Here is a 20982-nt window from a genome sequence, read left to right on the forward strand (position 1 = left end):
GTACTGAATTTTGACACTGTCCTGAATTTACTCCCATGCCAGTTGGTCACCCTACCCACAAATACCTCTCCCAATAGGACTGACCACGCCCCTGCAGCACTCAAGTCGTTCAAGTATCGAGACCCATGCAGCCGCAGTGCTACTACAGCAAAAATTGCATCTCCTCTCTGAAATACGCCTCCAACAGATAACTCGCTATAGACACTCTTAAAAGGCATTATTGGTGCACCTCAACTCGCCGCCCTAGGACTGAGCAATTCCTCCTGCGACAATTAACCCTTCACACGTCAATCCGATATATTTCTGATCATCTATGATGGCTTGTAGGCTTACTGACAACGAAAAAAGAAAACACTCTCCGTAGGAGCCAATAACATGACCAAACTGCTGGTCAGCCAATAACTGCGTGCCTTTCTGCAGGTTTATCCCGTTGATTGTACAGTGGACGTGTCACTCTAACGTGGTGGGCTGGTTTCTGCAATTGATTTGTTGATTTTCATAACAAGTTAGATTGATCTATGTAGAAAAAGTAGGTATTGGTTAGCGATTGGCCGGCCCCTCTAGGAAACAAAGTTCACTGGCAAGCGGCAAGGGATCCTGACTTCCTGATTGGCTAGCTCTGATGTCAGTTATGTTTCACTGTACAGCGGCAGGGGCAGCACTAGCAGGAAGCACAAACCCATCTCTAACCTGTGCTGATCCTAGAGCCTCAATGAGCGGACAGGGGAGTACGGGGGAACCCGAGGAGATGAGCGACCAGGTGTTTGCGCAAGTAAGACAAGGGCTGCGTGGAGGGAAAAAGCAGTGCGTGTGCATTGATTGAACCCCCCTTCTTGTTAGCTCAGATCGTGTCACGTTCAACCTGTGGGATACGTATGTCCGGGGGTGGAGTATTGTATGCGTGCATGTTCAAACGCTGCTCGCATGGTGTGCTACTGTGTGTTTGTAAAAACTCTGTGTGAGTGAGACAGTGTGCGGAACCTCTTGTCTAAGGGCGATATCGTGAAGGAGGTATCCGTGCCTAAAAGGATCCCTGTGTATGGCTGTGCGCATTGGAGGATTTCTTTAATTGTCCCAGGGCCAGTGCTTAAAATGGGCAAGCACTCCGTACCTCCACGTATTTAATTTGAAAGGGAGAGTACCTGCTCCTCCCAGCAGCAAATAGGTAGGTACTTTGGGATAGTGAGTACCTACACTACATTTCAAGCTCTGACAGTGGTGTATGGTTTTGGTAACACATAGTTCTAAAGTCTGAGTAACCAATAACTATAGCACATTTGATGACATCAAAGGAAGTGACATCACATGACTTATGATCCACTGACTTCACATGGAGCGATGTCACAGGCAGTGCAATTACAGTAAGAGACATTGCAGGATGTAATCTTGCAAACGGTGCATTCTTTCGCCACCTTTGAATCATTAGATCATCTTCTGAAATGCTGTCAAAGCTAAAAAATAAAGACGTTGGATCATTTTTTGGGGTGGGTGCCCATTTCAAAGAATAAGCACAACCCTTGACAGGGTGAACCCACAAACTTACTAAATTAACCTAAACTTAGACCCCTGGTAGGTGTGGCACAGAGCAGACAAGCATAATTTAGGGCAATGTGTACAGTAATTCTTTAGTACCAAAACCGTAATAAAGTCAATATGCAAAACAATAAAAATCCCGAACCGAATTAGAAAAATAGTGTAACATTAATAAACACAATGACAAAATCCAATAAGTGGATCCAAAAATATGGGTTTGAAAAAAAATATTTAAGGTAAAATGGTGCCAAAAGTGGCAATGACAGTTATAACGTTATTCTTTACAGATAGACAGCTACGCGTGATGTATGAATAAAGGTACGTTTATTGGAGAAAGGGTTTACACAACTCTCCAAGGATAAAGCCTGGGCCAACTTTCGTTGCATGGAATCTGAACCACCGAGATTCCAGCATCAGATTCCATCCAACCTCAATGGCCAGGATTTAACACATCCCCTATCGTTAGCACAATAACAAATAAATCAATACACAAATGTACATGTTGAATGTACTGAGAACAGAACAGTATAAGTTTGTTCAAAACGAAAATACCTCTGTATGCATTGCAAAACAGAAACTGATAAAAACATATAAATACATGACCCTGACTTATACATGACCCTGACGTAACACAGTGTTACCACTGTGTATATGAGTACACGTGACTTTAGATTTTTACTGATGTGACATGCTATAGTCTTTGCACCAAGCTGGCTTCATTTTTAACCTTGAACCTCGACCTCGTTTTGACACAGCACCACCTTGACAATTCTCTACAACATCACTTGGTTCAGAAGAACCGTCTTCACGATTACTCTCTTTTGGCCATAGACATTCATGCACTATAACAACCCTGCTCATACTCCATACATTTCCATCAGTCAATTCTACTACCTGATGTCCCACTCTGATTATGTTCATGGGAATAGAAAACATGCATTCTCCAGATTTAATTAATCTTCTCTTCTTCACTGGGACCCATTCACCAATGACAAATTGATGTATGTGACCTTTGTGTTCCTGAGAAAACGTTTATCGTTTGACAACCATATATGATCTGACCTTACCACCCTGGTACTAACTACCCTATTTTTAATTTCCATCATCCACATCTGGTTCAGATTACACACTGCCTTTCTTCCCCTCATTTTCTCAAATGGAGACATATCTACAAGGGTTCTAGGTGTGGCTCTATAATTCCATAATACGTCTTTGAGTGCCTTATGACAATTGTTTTCAATGGCCAGAGCTAACTGTATGCCTTCTTTCAAAACCCTTATCCACCTTTCCACAATACAGTTGTTTTGTGGATAATATACTGACATTCGTAAATGACTAACCCCATGTTTATCCAAATAATCTTTCATCTCATTTGATCTTAATTGTACACCATTGTCCGTAACCAAACATTTGGGAAAACCTTACTTTTCAAACACTTCATTGGTGCATCAGGTTGATTTGCAAACTGTATTACAGTATGCAAATCAACCTGATGCACCAATTTAACTGGCCATTGAGATAATTGATTAATGAGAATGATGGCAAAACATGACTGTTGGATAAACCCATAGGACCAGCAATATCAAGAGAAATCCTTTCCCATACTTTTCAGGTCTCGATACATTGGCTTTTTCGTAATTAACACACTCTTGAGATTTGTCACTAATAGAGCATTAAATGCATGATCTAACTTTTGCTTCAACACATCTATCAATTGCCGGCCACCAAAATTCGGAAGGCAATCTACTTTTCATGCTAGACATGCCAGGATGACCTTCATGGGCCATGTCTAACACCAGTTGTCTCAAATCCTGAGGTACCACTAGCTGCTCCCCCCCAAAATAACAGATCATCTATCACTGATAGTTCACTTGCAATGTAAAGATAAGGTAATAATTCTTTATTCAGTCCTTCTTTTCTGGCCATTGCGACTTGTTATACTTGATAACTTCCTGGATTACCTCATCATTATTACAGGCATTCCTCCATTCATCTTGTTTAATGCACCCTCTTGACACCTCACATATAGATACAAATCTCTCCACGTCCTTATCAATAATACATTGGTCACAAGCCTCTTTAATCGGTAGCCTAGATAAACAATCTGCTAAAGTGTTCCTGGCACCTGGTATGTATTCTACCTTGAAATTAAAATCTTGCAATTTGTATTGCCATCTGGCAATTCTGGGTGTGGCTTTACCAGAACCTTTTGTAGTGAATAATTCCACTAAAGGACGATGGTCTGATCTTATTTTACATTGGGTACCATATACATATTTGCGAAAATACTCAACCCCCACCCCCCAACATGCCAGAGTTTCTTTTTCAAGCGTTGAATACTTAACTTCTGCATCTCTTAATGATCTTGACGCAAACGCTATGGTGACCAGTCTTCCTTCATGATCTTGCATCAAAACAGAACCAATCCCAACACTACTTGCATCTGTAACTATAACTGAATTATGAGTGTCAAATGTTGCCAAAGCAGAAGTGGAAGACAATTCTTTTTTTAGGTTGACAAATTCAATAGTACATTCTTTACTCCAAACATATTGTTGGTTCTTCTTCATTAGACCTCTCATGTGATTTATCTTCTCAGCAAACAATGGAATGAATTTGGCATAATATTCTGCCAAACCAAGAAAAGATCTAAGCTGATCCTTATTCTGAGGTTCTGGAGCCCCTTCAATTGCTTTTACTAAATTCTGTTTTGGTAAAATGCCTTTCTTGCTGATATTGTGTCCCAAATAGTCCACAGATTCCTTTTCAAATTAAACATTTTCTTTGGTTAATGTCATTCCATAACTCTGCAAAATGTTCAGGACTTTACATAGGGTCTCTGCATGATCTTGCTTATTGTTCCCAAAAACCAGTATATCGTCTTGAAAATATGGAGTATTCTTTACATCTCTGAACAATTTATGCATGACCCTTTAAAATACTGCAGAAGCTGAGATTAAACCGAAAGGCAATCTTTTGTACCTAAATGCCCCTTCAGGAGTTATAAATGAAGTGTAAGGTTTACTATCCTCATGCAAAGCAATTTGATGATATGCATTGGATAGGTCCAATCTTGAAAACACAGTGGCCCCCTTCAATACTGAAAACATTTCCCCTATATTAGGCAGTGGGTGCCGATCCACCCACACGCATTCGTTTAGATCTCTCAAATCGACACAAAGTCTCATTTTCCCATTTTGTTTGTGTACTACAACCACTCAAACAACTCAATCACTTTAATTATGTCTTGACTGCATAATCTATCCAATTCTTCCCTTAAGGCTTGCCTCATAGATAAGGGAATATTCCTGACTTTGTGTACTTTGGAACAACATTCTGTTTTAAGATAATTTTATGCACAAAGTCCTCAACAATCCAAGCTTTGATGAAAATACTTTGATGTTGTTTTATCTTCACTGACTTGAGCTATGAAATCATTATATCCTAAAACTTGTTCAGGATGATTGGGATCCAGGGTAAGGAGCAAATCCCTTTATTGTGGCCATCCCAACAAACAGGATCCCTCCTTGGCTACATATACGTTGGCAGCTATGGCCTTACCTTTAAAACTAATATTGGCACCAAAATAACCTAAAACCTCAATGGGGCTATTACCATAACCAACCAGTTTTATGTCGGAAGGTAATAATTGGATGTTAGGAAATTTCTGTAGCCATTGATCACCAATGAAAGTATGGTGAACACCTGAGTCAGACATAACTTTAATATCTTTACCATCAATGTTAAAAACACAGAATGGAGAATCCTTGCTTTTAGCATTGACTTCATGAATACAAAGTAGAAATTCTTCTCAGTCATCATACTCTTGATGTATTTCCTTGACATGAGCAGATTTGTTCCTGTTCTTGTTTTTATTCCTGCACATGCTGTCATAGCGACCCTTGCTTTTACAATATCTACACATCTGTCCGACTGCTGGGTATAATCTGTCATTTGCTAAATGACCAGATAACCCGCATTTGAAAAAAACATAATCTTTTTTTCCTAGACCTTGGGAACCTATTCTAGTTCTATCCTTGTCACTGTCATTGGTTGTTTTATCATTACTCGCAATCTTTTTCACTACCTGCACCTCAGAAGTCAGTTTCACAGCCAATTCTTTCATACCTAACTTCATCTCTTCAAATCTATGACTAATATCAATGGCTCTCTCTAACGTAAGATCTTCTGCAGCTAAAAGTTTCTTTTGCAGTATTGCATCCCCAATTTTGTGTACCATTTGATCATGTAACATCTGGTCATGTAATTCACCATATTTACACTTTGCTGCAAGAATCTTTAAGCCATTAACAACAGAAGCAATGGATTCATTGAGCAGTTGAGCTATACTCAAGAATTTGTGTCTAGCAACTACCTCATTAATTGTTTTGATATAAAGTATATCCAGTTATGAAATCACCCTGTCATATACATCAACATCATCTTCGTCATCTTCATCAACAACAATGGGTGGTAAATGACTTAAAACACGCCTCCCCTCTGCACCCAAACAATGTTTAAGAACAGCAAGTTTCCGCCCATCAGTATAAACATCCCCCCTATAGCTTCTAAATAGGCTTCAAATCCATCTTTCCATTGTTTCCACTCCTAAACAGGGTCTCCTGGATTGGGTAGAAAGGATACCGGTGCAACAATACCTTCCATTTTGTCACTAAATTATAATTTGTGTACACACTCTATCAATACGAGACAATAATATTAATAATTCTTTTTTTCTGTGAACATATTCCAATTACAGTAATACATTTAACTTTTTCTCAAAGGTGTGTGTATCACTGTATCAAATCGACATGTTTGTTGGTGTCTTTTGAATCTTCACGATAAAATGTGCACAACTGTACCACACACACTAGTTTATAGGCAAATTATTCGGGTGTGCGGATCACAGCTGCATTAAAATCTGGTTGGTAGCTTAAAAATGGCATTCGGTAGCAATTTGACCAATTTTCAAAGTTGATTGGCCTTATTTTTTCATGCCTGACCACTGTGTGACAAGTCAGGCAACACAATGGCATCCGGCGTGCATGATTACATCACGGCACAGTACCAAAGATATGCGCGTGGTGATTGTTTTCAACTTGCAGTGCTAGATAGTGTGTGCGCGGTGACTGTCTTCAGTATGCAGCGCGAGGAAGTGTGCACGCAGTGGCTGTCTTCAGCGTGCAGTGCGAGTAGATGCGCGCCCCGAAACCCGGCAAGGCCAAATTAAATTCTAAACTGTTTTTTACTCACAATTCATACAACCGATCTCTTGTGATGTTGAAATTTTCTTTCACATACCACAGAGATTCCCTTCCACACATAGGATCCTGGTGTCCTCCTCACGAAAACCTCTGATCTGCCACAATGTCACATCAAGTACATCGGCAGTGCTCCAGGCTTTTCCTAGCTGTATCCCGCTTGCCGTCAGTATAACGTTCTTCTTTACGGATAGACCGCTACGCGTGATGTATGAATAAAGGTATGTTTATTGGAGAAAGGGTTTACACAACTCTCCAAGGATAAAGCCTGGTCCAACTGTTGTTGCATGGAATCTGGACCCCTGAGATTCTAGCACCAGATTCCATCCAACCTCATTGGCCAGGATATAACAACAGTCTATGGTCCAGGCAGACCGGGATCTAGGCATGATTTGAACTGACAGCAAAACCTACAAACCTGTAAATAAATGTCACCATGCGATGAGGGAGCAGAGTCTTGGAAGGGGTGGGACCTAGTGCCAAACGCTGCCTTCCATTCAAGCCCACCACCACCACCACCATCACCTCCTCACTCCCCCCTCCCCCCAAAAAACCAACAGGTCGATGAGGCTGTTACCGATGTCCTCGAGTTTTTTCCACACCTCTTAATCGACATCGGCTGCCTACAGCTGCACAAAATAAGCTGGAAATACACTGTAGGCAGTGGTTTCCAGCTCACCTTGCCTGCCACTATGTGGTGTCTGCTCCTCACAGGGTGACCGTGTGAAGGTAGCCGAAATTGTGTGCACACAGTGACACCATGTGTGTTGACAGATCTGTGACAGCGATAAAGCTTCGGGTCAGATGCACCAACCAGACACAACCTGGTCAAAGATTTTACCTTCTGACTTAGTGTGTTAAGTCCTAATCCACCACAGAAGTACACTTATACTCCCCCACTCCCCAATACCTCATGGGAGACACTTAAAGACTTGCAGTGTGTCAGGCAGAGGCCAACAGCAGGGTCCAGTCATTGTCTAGTTGCCTTCCAGGAAAAAGCCTCTTTCAACTTGTTGTCTCCCTGTAGCCACACAGGTCAGCCAGCTGACCCTTTGAGTATACATGAGGAAGCAGGTCCAGTCCTTCCGGACTGCTCTTAGGTCACATATAGCTGGTTCAGTGCCCTGCTAATCTTATGCAGGCTCAAAGTGTTATAAAGTGGGCGCTTCAAGATGCCACATTAATGCCTGGCATTAGCTAGTGGGTGGGAATGACACCTCGGCACACACTTACCAATGGGGTAGAAGATCCCTGGGAAAACCCTACACTCTTTGGGCATTTTCAAGATGTAAAGGTTTTTAGCCACACTAAACTTGGGCTCTGAGGGCTTGAGATGTGTGTCGGACTGTAGTATGGTAATCTTAGTGTCCTCCCACATGTTGAGAGCGTAGTTCCTCTGCTACACGTCTCAGGCTAAGTTGGGTCACCAATGATGGTCCTCTCTGCCTACTGCTGAGTGTGCTTGATAGTAAGTAGCAACTGGGTGGGCATCAGTGTTGCCAGACTAGGCTACCTCCGTCACAAATGAGCAACATTTTTGCCATTTGTGCGGGGAAAAAATACACCTGACGGATGACAGCTGTTTGAGCTAGGTTGTGCCCTGAGTGCTTTTTTTGTTTCAGTATGAGGCTCTGCCTTATAAATGTCTTGGTTACACAATGCACTGAAGGTGCACACTGTCCCCTGAGCTCAGCTGTCTGCTTTGCTTGCCCCGTCTGCATGCCTTGGGTAGGCTCACACCCTTCTCAGTCTGCCACCCCTCCAAGGCTATCCCCTCCCAAACCCCAAGCATTGAGGTAGAAGCAACAGTCTATCACGGGCTGTACACAATAATGACACAAGTAGTTATATTAAGGCGCAATGACATGTCATGTGCCTTAAAGCAACTACTTGTGCCATTGTTGACACCATCCCTCTGTGGTGTTTGGTTACAGGGCCGCCATTCTCTTTCAGCGTGTGAAAGCTCTTCCAATGACAGCCCCGTTTGAAGAGAATTGTCTGTCTAGTGTGTGTCTAGTGTGTGTCCAGTGGATGGGTGACTGGTGCTCGGCAGCAGAGTCAAAATTGGCAGTGACCGGGCCTGAAAGAGAAAGTTTCCTCTCCTTCTGCTCTTATGTCGCACGTCGTGCTTGAGTCTAACTATAAGAAACATATGTTGGTTAATGCACGCACTGCAGGGATCTGTGTTTTGTGTAATCGCAGTTTTGTCTCATAAAGTAACATTAAAGGTTAATGTGCTTGCTGCAAAGCACTACTCTTTGGTTACTTGAAGTTTTTATTTTACAATCTTAGTATGACGCATTGAGTTATGAATCGGCGTCATGCACACTGCAAGGCATAGGTGTAGAAGCTTATCGTTTTTTTCAGTCTTTTGGTATTCTAGGGTCGCTAGAAAGAGTTAATTTTGAAGGAAATAACATCTTTTATGTATTGACAACCTCAACTTCTGCAATACTTGTTAAATCTGGACTTTGTTTCTTCAGACCAAGCACTATTCACATTTAACACCTACCAGTATGGATATGTGACTTCTAAGCCTTGTGACAATCATTCTGTTATGTAACATTCAATGTACAGAAGGCAGACCCACAGCTACTGTCCTTCAGGAAGAACCTGAAGACTCATTTGTTTAAAAAGATAATCTCTTCATCCCAAGTTGGACGGCTGGCGGAGTGATCTAGGCGCAGTTGGTTATGTTCTCTCTGTGTAAGCGCTTAGAGACCGATGGTGATAGGCGCTCAACAAATTGACTCTAACATAACATAACATTTACACATTTCTATGATTTATTGTATGAGTGTTATATAAAGTGCGCGGAAACTGTACCCTAACCCTTAGCCTGGGACTAGTAGCGCTACAAAATAAATTAAAAAAATACTATTTAAATTATTACCAGCATAATTACTCATACGGAGAGATACACCTGACATTCTTATAGTGCATGCATAGCTCACATACAGCGGTTGAACAGAGTTAAAACCTTGCCTCCAAATTATAGTTTCGCTTAAACACTTGTGAAGTAATAAGCCGATTGTTTTTTCTCTCCATTTGATTGACATTTAGGTTGTAAGCTCCAGATACGTCCCAGCCAGGGTAAGACACCAACAAAAGGAAGAAAGGAAGGCTGATGGCCTTTTAGATGAGGCCATTGTATTGGCTCATCTGGAAGTAAAAATCAGAAACCCCCCTTTATACTCTACAGGTTGCTACTCTCAAAGAAACACAACCAAGTTGCGAGGGCTGCTGAATGAGCCCTAGTGTCAGCAAATTACATTGGGACAAATTCTGCATGTTCCATTTAAGCTTGCTCAGATCTGACCAATAATTGCTGCTTGATCTGGCTGGTTTCCCATCAGATTTGCACTGATGAAAGGGAATACATAAAGGACAGAGTGAAAAGAGGATGCTGAAAAGAAAAACAATGAAATGTAAGATATGCCAATGGAGGATTTCAGAAAGATGTGGGGTGGAAAAAGGGCCCCATAGTTCCATACCCTCCCCTTGCTGAGATGGGCATACAAAACTGACTGTAACCCAGATTCTGAATGCATGGGTGCAGTTTACATGTGACCATCATTATGTGTGCTCTGCAGTGAGGGCAAGGATCATATGTGCACGTAGTGTAAACCCCTAAATAACCCACTGATAAGCACTGTCAGAAACGTATACTGCTTTCAGCATCGGGGCTCTCAATCATGCTCCGTCATAAACACCCACCCACACCCTTAACTCACCCAGATACCTAGAGGTGACTCTGTTCACAATATGCACTATACAAGAGTTATATGTGGCATGAAAATAGAACTACAGAAACCCATCTGAAAAAAGCAAATATTTGTAGGTAATGAAGGTTGAAATATAAATGAAGGTGAAATGTGAAAAGGAACTGTTTTGCTGACGATCAATGCTTTAGCCTTTACATTTAGGGATATGATTATAGGGCCCCTTAAGGGCCCATTTCAACGTCAGTTTTCGGACCTGCTCCCCTTAAAGCCGTGGGTGAGTGATAGGTTTAAATGAGCTGGTTAGCCTAATGAGATTGCACTGATCAGCAGTGTCATGAGGAAGGGGCAGCGCTACTGATGAAGGGGAATGGAATTGGATGGGGCAAGTGTAGTGATGACAGTGTCATCAGACTTGGAAAAAAAGCTTGTGTTTAGATGTTAGGGGAGGGTATCACCTACGGTTTTTGGGAAGGGATCTTTTTCCTTTCCGCTCCAATAGCCTTGATTTCATTTGAACCTCAAACAAACCCATATACTTCTTAACTTCAAAACTAGGAGCTTTAGTCTATTTTTTGCTGAAATATGAAGGCAATAGCATCAGCCCTGTATAACAATTAGTGTCACAATAAGTGGTCCTGGTGAAAGACTTTGGAGCAGGGGACTCATCAGAGTAAGCGACTATCTCCTTTCTGATCTTTATACATTTTAGCTGAAGAGAATGGGCCTCTTGTTGCAGGTTGCCTAAGAAGTGGTGCTGGAATGTGGTTTCTTTGTATGTGTATCATTGTGTGGTGTTAAACCTGCAAGATCGATTAAATGTACTGTTTAGGAGCCACATTACTTAAACAGTTTCAATGTTCCAGCACTTGGACTTTATTGAGATGCATTATAGTCTGCCCTTGTAAAGTTTTTTCATCAATGCCAGATACAGGTTTGGATTTGTGGTGACGGCAGAGGCAGTTGGATTTTAGTTGGGAGCGATGTTCAAAATCATTTAGTTATTTATAGAATTTGGACATGATTGCAGAATCCTCCCACTATACACATATTGAATAGAAATTAGAAATATGCTTAAAATGTTTCCTGAAGGCTGTTTTTGCATAAATTGAGGTTTGCAACTTCAGGCTGGTTTTTGGGCCGATAGGGGTCTGAAAATCTGGGCTTGAACTTGGACAGCTTTGAGCTAGGAATGGGGTTGCAAAATCTGGCAACACTGGCCTCCTCTCGCCCAACAAACAACATGAGGTGGATCGCAGGACAGTGGGCAGGCTAGCTATGCTGTAAAGCATGTGGCAGGAAGAATAACAGTCCCCTTATTAACCTATGGATGCTCCTGCCTGGCTAGGGGCTTGCTCAGGCACTCCGGTGGGCCATTCTAGAAATGCTAGACACCCCATGTTTGGCCTATTTTGGTCTATATGCTTCACTGTACAGTGCCAGGCGCCAAGTGAGAAGATAAACTCAGGAACGTGCATCCAGACACTCTTGAAAGGCTCTGGGGGCGCATAATAAACAGCACACTTGTCTGTAGCAGAGTCAATGCTGATGTGCATGAGAATCAGCTGTCTCAATGTGACCGCTTATTCACTTACTAATTTGCATGAGACTTGAGGTCTCTGGCAACACCGACAGACGGTCAAGAGTATGAACATGACTGAGAACTGCATTTAACTATTTACAGGGTGATGGGTAAGGCTGAGAGAATCATTTAATGAGATATCCATGTCATAGCTTATGGCCTATGGAACAACGGATAATTTACAAGATAAAACAGTTCTTACTTTGCTGTTTATAGATAAACATTTATTATAGTATAAAACAAATAACAATTGTTTTAAGTCCGGTATCGTTTAAACAGAAAAAAGTATTTGGCTCTTTCCCGAAGATTAGACCTGTTGCAGCCATTCTTAGCCTGGGAAGTAAAGAGTTCCTAGGTGTAAGGGCAGCAAAGAAGTCTGGGATTTTTTTAAAGAGAGACCTCAAAGCAGGCACGTTCCTTACTGCTAGTAGCCCCTCTACCCTCTTACAATCTGAAGGTTTACCGCTAAATAGGATGGTTGTTGCTGCACCAAGGTCTTATGGGGAAGGCAGGCTGGGTTAAACTGAACATGCACGTCTAATAGCAGTCAGTGGATGGATTTGTAAATGGGCGTGATACGTTCAGATTTACTAGCGCCCATAGTGATTTACGCTGCTGACCAGCTTTAAGTAGAAGAAGGACACTTTTAGGAAGGACAATTAACAATGCATTGCCACCAACAAAGTGGAAGAGCACAAGATCTTGTATTCCGGTGCTGAATGCAGTTGTAGCGAGAACATGTTTCAGCCATCTTGGGAGAAATAATCCAAAATGAGCATTCTGTTCTTTTTTAGCAAAATTTGCTTACTTTGTTAGTTTGGAATCTAAATTGAGACCTATTTATCTGGCAGGCTAAGCCTATAACACAGTGGCATGATGTTTGTGAAGTGGAAACCCATGACTGAATATAAGTGGTATCTTTAACTGAGGCAAAGAGCATAAACTCAGTAATAATTGGACTGAATTTTAGATTTGCCTAAGCTAGTCCATGCTTAGTCACTGAGAGTCAGTTTTGCAGCTGGGAAAGATCATGCTATGAATACACTATATAACAGAGTTTGGTGTCATGGGAAGCTGATTAATTTGGTAATTTTCATAGATTATTTCAGTGTGGCCATGAATCAGTCTGAATTCCCAGCCACACGGTGTGAACTTACAATTTTGGTCCATGTGTACCATGCAAATTGGAGCCATTATATAATTTGATTATGTTCTGATGTGAAGTATGTCCAAACAATTGTTTTCAAAGCTGGAATTAGCACATCTGTGCTTGATAGAGGCATGATTTCATGCAATCAAAAGTACTCGTCCATTATCATCAGCAGATGCTTAGGTGAAGCAATAGGGCCGTATCAATAACCATTTTTCTCATAGGCCCTGTGGTAGAGGGGACATTTGAAGGGGAAAGGGGCACTTTCTATTTCTAACCTTTGCAGGCTTGACTACTTCCAAGCATTCTTCTGACTGGCTAATGGGAGAAAGAGACCCATACTTTCTGGCGGTGCGTTCCTTTCATAATCATTCTGCCTTATTGTACTTCAGAGCCGATCCTACTACTTTCTGTCATAAGATGGAGAGAGTTGGCCTAACAGCTAGGGCGGTCGACATCAAATCTGGTGAAGTGGGTTCGAGTCTCGGTAAGGACGCACAACATCCTGTGATTCTGGGCAAATCACTTAATCTACCCGTGCCTAACAAAAATGAATGTGTCCTCACGTAACGCAACTGGTGCTCGTGTAAAGCACTCTGATACCCGATACCTTCGGGTCAAGTTCGCAGTATATAAAAACTCAGTAAAAAAAAAAAAAAAAAGACATTCGGCGGCCCACCAGCTCACCTAGTACATGGCAAAAAGCTTTCAGTTCTTTCAAGACTGTGTGGTTTATGCACGTTTTGATGCTGCCAAGATCTCTCAATTGTTCTCTGAAATGAGTGTAAGGGGTCCTGAAATGAGTGTAAGGGGTCCTGAAATGAGTGTAAGGGGTCCTTCTATATGCCATACAAGAGGTTTGTTTGACTTACAAACCTAGGTGTTGCCTACCTCACAAAATATTTTAGACTATTATTCAACAATTGACAGCTTTGTCATGCTGTGTTGGACAGGTAAGTGGAAGAACACAGCGGGGTTGTGCCCCCTTTTGAATTTACAGATTATCTGGAAGTAATATTTGTTAAGACACACACCCCCTCTTTCAGTCCTTGGCACGATCTTTGCCTTGAGGTTTCCAGTGTGATGGTCAGGACCTGTCATAGACCAACTAATTGAATTGCTCAAATGCCCAGATTATGCTAGACTTAATTCTATGCTTGTAAATGGTTTCGTGTTTTAATCTGGCTGTGACTGCCCTAGGCGGTGATCTTGCTGCTTGTTTCAATATCATGTACTGTTTGTCTGAGGGTGGCACTGGGTCTTAGAGGTCTGTCTTTCACAATAATTTTAGTACTAAATGAAGGGTCATAATATATCACAACCCAGGCTTCAGAAATCTGTATTCTGACGACTTCAAAACTAATGAAAATTGTCCTTTCTTGATCACTTCTCTAGGAAAGCAAAATCCTATGCTTCAAATTCAATTTAAAAACTGTTTATTAAGTCATAACTGTATAGAGAAACATAAAACATACACACAGAGTTCTATTACACACAGCTGTTTTTAAACGCATTGACATTACACGTGTGCTTGCTGCATCTTTCCAGTTTTCTTTTAAAAAGCTGCTGGCTCGAACGCTACCAGAGAACTATTCAAAGAAACAGAAAACTCACTTCTTCTACTGTCCTTAATGAAATTGCGTTAAACAAGAGGAGAAGAAACATTCTTCGCAACTTCCTATACTTAAGGCAAAAAAGGAACATGTGCAAAAGAAGATTCACTCCCTTAGTAACACAATTGCAGTCCTGATCGTTTACATAGATGTTATTCTTACCAAACGTTACGGGTAGAACGGGTACTCTGATTCACATTGAGTAATAAATGTCTGCCAGGCATAGGAACTGGCATCAACTACTGAGTTATTCCAAGTAAATTTCTACATTGCTACCAAAAAGTTAGTGATCTTTTAGTTGCTGCATGGTCAAATTTTTATATGCTGTATTTCAGAAAAGTTTCTTTGAGTTGACCCTAATTCATATTGGATAGTTACGGAGAATAAATCAAGGTAACTTGAGGATCATATTTGGTTCACTGACAGAATATCAACACCTAAAATATCCCCATACCACAATATCAAGTTATAAATATCAATGTCAAAAATATCAACATCCTACATTTATAAGGGTAAGTACAAAAATATTGGGAACAAAATTTTGGTCAAAAATAGTTGGACAAAATATCGTTTTATATATATTAATTAATATATTCTAAATAATAAACATCATTAAAAACAATATACATTTTAGCCGACGGACCTGCCACCAAAAGGGAGGCTCTGGGTGACGCTCGGCCAAATGGTGGCGAAGAGGAACATAGCTAGACTTTGGGGAAGTCCTATTCCGCCCACATTGTCAGACTGGAACAGAGACATGGACTGGTGCATGCTACAGGAAAAAACCGTCTATGTGGCAAGAGGGTGCCCCCGTAAGTGGGTCGAGGTGTGGTCCAAGTGGAATGATTTCAGAGGGGGCATTTGTGTGCCTCCTTCTATCGAGCAGGCAGACCCCGGGGATGTGTAATATACCACTGCTCTGGACGCTCCGAAGGTTAAGACAGTGGTGCGTAGGTCGCACCACCGGGAAGTAAAGGTCAAAGGTGATTACAGTGTGGACCGTCAGTTGGAAGGGGGGGGGGGAGTTTTGACTGTTAGATAAGTTTACGCCTGTTGGGGCACATGCTTGTGTTCAAAGTGGTTCTAAGAGAAAATAAGACCTAAGACATACGTCCTTCTTCCCTACAAATTTGATGCACTGGTTTATTAACGCCGCCGTACCCCCGGGTTGACGGCACAGGGCTGTGTTATTTGGTTACACATATAGGATTCCCTCCGCTGCCGGCCCACTGGGTTGTAGGCTGTCAGCCGTGTATTGTGTGTCTCTTAATAAAGGTCTTTATAAAAAAAAAACAAAAAAAAAAAACAATATACATTTTAACAAATAAATGTAATTTAAAAAGTTAAACACACATATATAGTAATTAATACATATATTTACTTTAAAACAATTAAACTAATTTATTTTAAAATTGTAAACTTAGAGGGGGCGTGGCTTGCTAAGCCAAGATGGTGGACGCACTTTAAGAGGGCTCCGGGACCCCTCCGCCATCCGCCCGATATCCTTACCTGAATCGAGCCATCCAGCGGTGTACTTTGCTGTGCACGTTGCGGATCAGCTCTGGCTGCACCCGTGGGACTTCTGGATCTTCGCTGAGCCGTCTCGTTGCCGAAAATCAGTGCATCGCGCCTCGCTCGCAAAATGGTGGCCCCTCTGTGGTGCCCCTGAGATGCCCCTGAGGTGCCCTCCCCGGATCCGAGTGCGCTGCTGTGGTGAGGGGTGCACCTTGGCCGTGTGTCCTGAGGTGAAGCGGCTGCCGGCCTGACGGACTCTTCCTATCGCTGCCTGGTGTTCCTTGGTCACTGCTGGCGGGAACGGACCTGTGAGGGAGGAGCCTCGGTGGCCTGGATCCAAGTCGCGGCCGGAGGCCCTCTCGGTGGCGCTGCGGCGGCCTCGGCTGCCATATCGGGCGGCGTGGGTGCGAGAGAGAGGCCGCGCTCCCATTCTGACAGGGAGTTCAGCGGAAGACTCCGGGGCCATATTTCCGGTGCCTGTTGAGCGGGTGAGCCACGGCGGGGGTCCGAGACGGCTGCTGGGTGCCCCCCGGGTAGCGGGCGGCTCATTCCTCGCTTTTCCCCCTGAAGAGTTGGCTGCCAGCACCTGCCCTGGTCTGGGCCCACGCTGACTCCCTGGAGGGGCGGACTCCCTGTGACCCAGCGGATCGTGGACTCCTTGGGGCCGGTCATCAGTCATTGCCGGTGAGCGGGGTGCGGGCCTGGGGGTTCGGCTGCATCCTCGAGCAGGGGGTTGGTATCGGTGCCCTCTGCCCTCAGGGGTAACCCAGGTCCTGTGTGGCTCCTTCTGCGCTCCCCGGTGGGGCCCTGGGATGTTGGGCCGGCACCGCATTTTAGAAATGGGGGCCCCCTGTTCCTCGGGGATCTGTCCCCGCAGCGCCGTCGGCGACAACTGGGCGCAGCACCTGGCGGGTTTTTGCCCTGGAGTTCCCACCCTGCCCGCTGGCGGTGGTTCCCGCCGGCCACAACCTTCTTCACTGCCTTGGCGACATACGGGAGGTGCAGGGACGTCACGCCCTACGACTGACTGCCGGGCGTTATACGGAGGTGGGGTCGGGCTAGCCCACGCACGGATCCCCCTTGGGTTGCAGATCTGCTGGTCATCCGTTTCCACCACTGGGAGGCCCCGCATCCACCAGTGCCCTTACCGGAGTGCCCGTCACCGTCTCTGGCCCTGCGGACTGGGCCGTGGGGCGCTTAGCCCGGCTGCTGGTTCTGCCCTCCCCTTGCTGCACGCCTTCCCGGGTAACCCTCTGGCTCCACCGGATGGTCTTTTGGACTGGTGATGGTTCTTAGCCCTGGTGTGGGGTGTTCACAGTTCCAGGTCCCTCAGCTTTGTCCCCGGGCTCCTGGTGGCAGTGGGATTGCCCAGCAATTATGGGGAGGGACAAGGGCCTCAAGCCCACACAGGCCCCCACTCAGACGAAGATGGACCGGTTTACCACCTCTGTCCCGGAACCCCCTGGGCAGGCGGCCGGGGCTCCCCACCCACCCCAGGACAGGGATCTGAACACCATTCTTCAGGCAATCAGTGCCTCACAGGCGTCCGTCGAGGGGAAGATTGGAGAAATCAAGGTGGACGTCTCCCTCCTCCGACAAGACCTCCGCAACGCCACCGCGCGACTCGCAGAGGCCGAATCAGGCCTATCCACAGCGGAGGACGACATCTCACACTTGAAGGAGCAGGTAGCTCACCTCAGTACCCACACCAAGGAACTCCACCGGCGTGCTGAAGATGCTGAAAATCGCGCACGTCACAATAATCTCCGCCTGGTGGGGTTTCCCGAAGGGGTCGAGTCGAATCCTGTTGCTGCCTTCGTCGAGGCCTGGTTTACATCGTGGATGCCCAAGGACGCTCTCTCTCCCTGGTTCGTGGTTGAGAGAGCCCACTGTTCTCTCGCTCCCAGGCCGCCCCCCCGGAGCTCCATCCCGCCCCATCATACTGAAAATCCTTAATTTTAAAGACGGGGATGCCATTCTGCGGGAGGCCCGGGCCCATGGTCCCCTCAGGTTCCAGAACCATACTGTTACGCTATTCACGGACTACACAAGGGAGGTGCAAGATCTCTGTCATTCGTACATGGACGTTAAAAAGAAATTGCACACCCTGGGCCTACAATACCAGCTTCAACGTCTCCGGGTCACCTTTCAGAACAAAGCTCAATTTTTCGACACACCCCAGGCGGCATGGACATGGCTGATGGAAGAACGTCCCCTCCGCCAGAGGGGGGACCCTTTCCCGGGCCCTGCGGGCTCCCAATCCGTGAGGCCGTGGTTGCCGGGGCGCCGGCGCCGCTCACACTCCCGCAGGGGGCGCCGGTCTCGGGCAGCGGCATCCAGGTCCCCAAGCATGGCAGCCCATGGACTCCAGGACTCGTCCAGCCAGTCAGGCTCTCCACACCGTACCAGGCACCGATCTGTTGACGAGCTATTGGGGACATCCTCATTGCCGACCCGGGGGGGTTCCCCCAGGCTTGACTTAGACCTCTCCCGTACTCCTACTCTCTGAGGGCCCATTGAGCTAGGTCTGCTGCTTCTCGGCTACTAGGTGGGACTCTCTCCTGACGAAGATCTTGAACATTGGTAGAGTGTCACGCTCACCCCCTAGTTCCTTTGGCCGATTCGCGGTTCATCCGTCCACATAGAGGGGTCCTCCACGCAACCAACCCGAGCGTTTTAGTTTGGTTACAGTTACAATGGGGGGTCGACAGATACTTCCGTTCTTGAAGTGTAGGGAGGGGGGAAAAGTTTGGTACGGGTTTTCCTTAGGTGGTTGTTGCTTTTGTTATTTTTCCATTTCAGCTCCCACGGATCCTCTCGCGCTGACCCACCAGGGGCCAGGCACGAGCTCGCTGCGTGTGCTCACCCACACAGAGGCAGGCTTCCACGCGCACTCCCGTATCCCTGTAGGGATGCACGACCCAGATCCACGTTCCACCCGCCATGACTGACACAATTACTCCTAAGGCGTCCCTTCACGTTTTATCGTGGAATGTTAACGTCTCTTGGACCGGGTTAAATGTACGGCGGTCCTGCGCTATGCTCAGCGCCTTGGCGTAGACGTCCTCTTACTTGAAGAGACGTACCTGATGGGTAACTGTTGCCCCTTCCTGGCACGCTACGGGTAAGACCGAGTGTGGCATTCAGGCTTCTCTAGGGGTTCCCGAGGGGTGGCTATCCTTCTAAAACGTACCCTGCCCTTTGTACTCACACAGGTCTTTCACGACCCTCCATGGCTTATTGGTGACCCTTTGCGGCTTGCTGGGCTCCCCCCTCCACCTTATGTCCATCTACTCGCCCCCTCGATGCTGGCTGTTACCCTTAAACACACCGCTGCCCGCCTGAACGCTTTGCCTCTGGGACCTACTATCATTGGAGGTGACTTTAATGCGGTTTCCTTTCCGGCCGTTGATACTACGGGCCCTCCCTCCACCACTAGATTGGCGCAGGCGAACCAGCTATGGCGCTGGTCCGAGTCTCTGGGCATATGTGATGCATGGCGCACCTGGCACCCCCGTACCACCCAATTTACCCATACCTCTGCAGCGCACCACACACAGGCACGCATAGACGCGATCTTTGTCCCCTCGGTTGACTGCGCTGGGATTGTTGATGTCCGGATCCTTCCTAGGGGAATTTCTGACCACTCCCCAGTGCTTCTTAGTGCAGGGGCTCCCCCCCCCCCCCCCTGCCTGCCAAACATGGAGAATGAATGCCTGGTTCCTCCAGGATAGAGAATTCAAAAAGGTGGTGGGGATGGAACTCAAGCAATACTTCCTTACCAACGATGGCTCGGTGGCTTCCACGGGTACCTTATGGGAGGCGGGGAAGGCTACCATTCGGGGTGTTGCAAAGGGTCAGCTTCGGAGTCAGAGACCGGTGCAGTTGCAGGAAATTACCTCGCGGGAGGCGCAGGCGCTCCGCCTTGAGCAATCCCTTTCTCTGTCCGACGCGGTCCAGGTCCGACAACTCACCCATCTTCGGGCTGAGATCAGGCAGTTATCCCTAGATGCCGCTAAGCTCCTTTGGCGATCGTCAGTGGCAAGAGTATTTGGCTGGGGAGATAAAAACGGTACGATCCTGCATCGCCTGGCCACATATCCTAGAGCCAACCACATTATCCCGGAAGTAGTGGACGACGAGGGTGCAGTGCACAGCGCTCCACTGGTGATGGCACGCATCTTCGCCTGTTCTTACCAACGACTCTATGAGGCGCGGACCCCTGGTATATCCCTCTCAGCCTTCCTCGAGCAAGGGCAGGTGCGTCTCCATCGGCTGACTCCCACCGCTCAGAAGGACCTAGACCGCTCCATTTCTCGGGAAGAAATTGACGCAGCTATCTCCCTCGTCTCGTCAGGCAAGACCCCGGGCCCAGATGGCCTTCCCCAAGAATACTATGCATTATATCGGGAGACTCTTGTGCCCCGCTTGGCCGATCTATACGAGGAAGCTTTGGAGAACGTTTCCTTCCCACCGAGACGGACATTGCCACCATCGTGGTCTTACCGAAATCCCAGCCACATTCCCCGTCACTGCGCAGACTATCGCCCCATCTCCCTTATCAACACGGAGATCAAGTTGTATGCTGCCATACTCGCTCAGCGAC

At 45.6% G+C, this 20982-nt stretch overlaps 1 protein-coding gene across 1 annotated transcript in view; it reads left to right on the forward strand.

Annotated features, from left to right (window-relative positions):
* Positions 1-563: 563 nt before the first annotated feature.
* The window catches only part of LOC146855856 (uncharacterized), a 143867-nt gene continuing 123448 nt past the window's right edge, over positions 564-20982 (forward strand). The window contains exon 1 of the mRNA XM_085653799.1: positions 564-772. Coding sequence (XP_085509925.1) covers positions 623-772 — 150 coding nt within the window. The 5' untranslated portion in view covers positions 564-622. The remainder of the gene's footprint in view (positions 773-20982) is intronic.

This window comes from Triturus cristatus, chromosome 4_1 (assembly GCF_964204655.1).
Source record: "Triturus cristatus chromosome 4_1, aTriCri1.1, whole genome shotgun sequence".
In the NCBI taxonomy this organism is placed as follows: domain Eukaryota; kingdom Metazoa; phylum Chordata; class Amphibia; order Caudata; family Salamandridae; genus Triturus; species Triturus cristatus.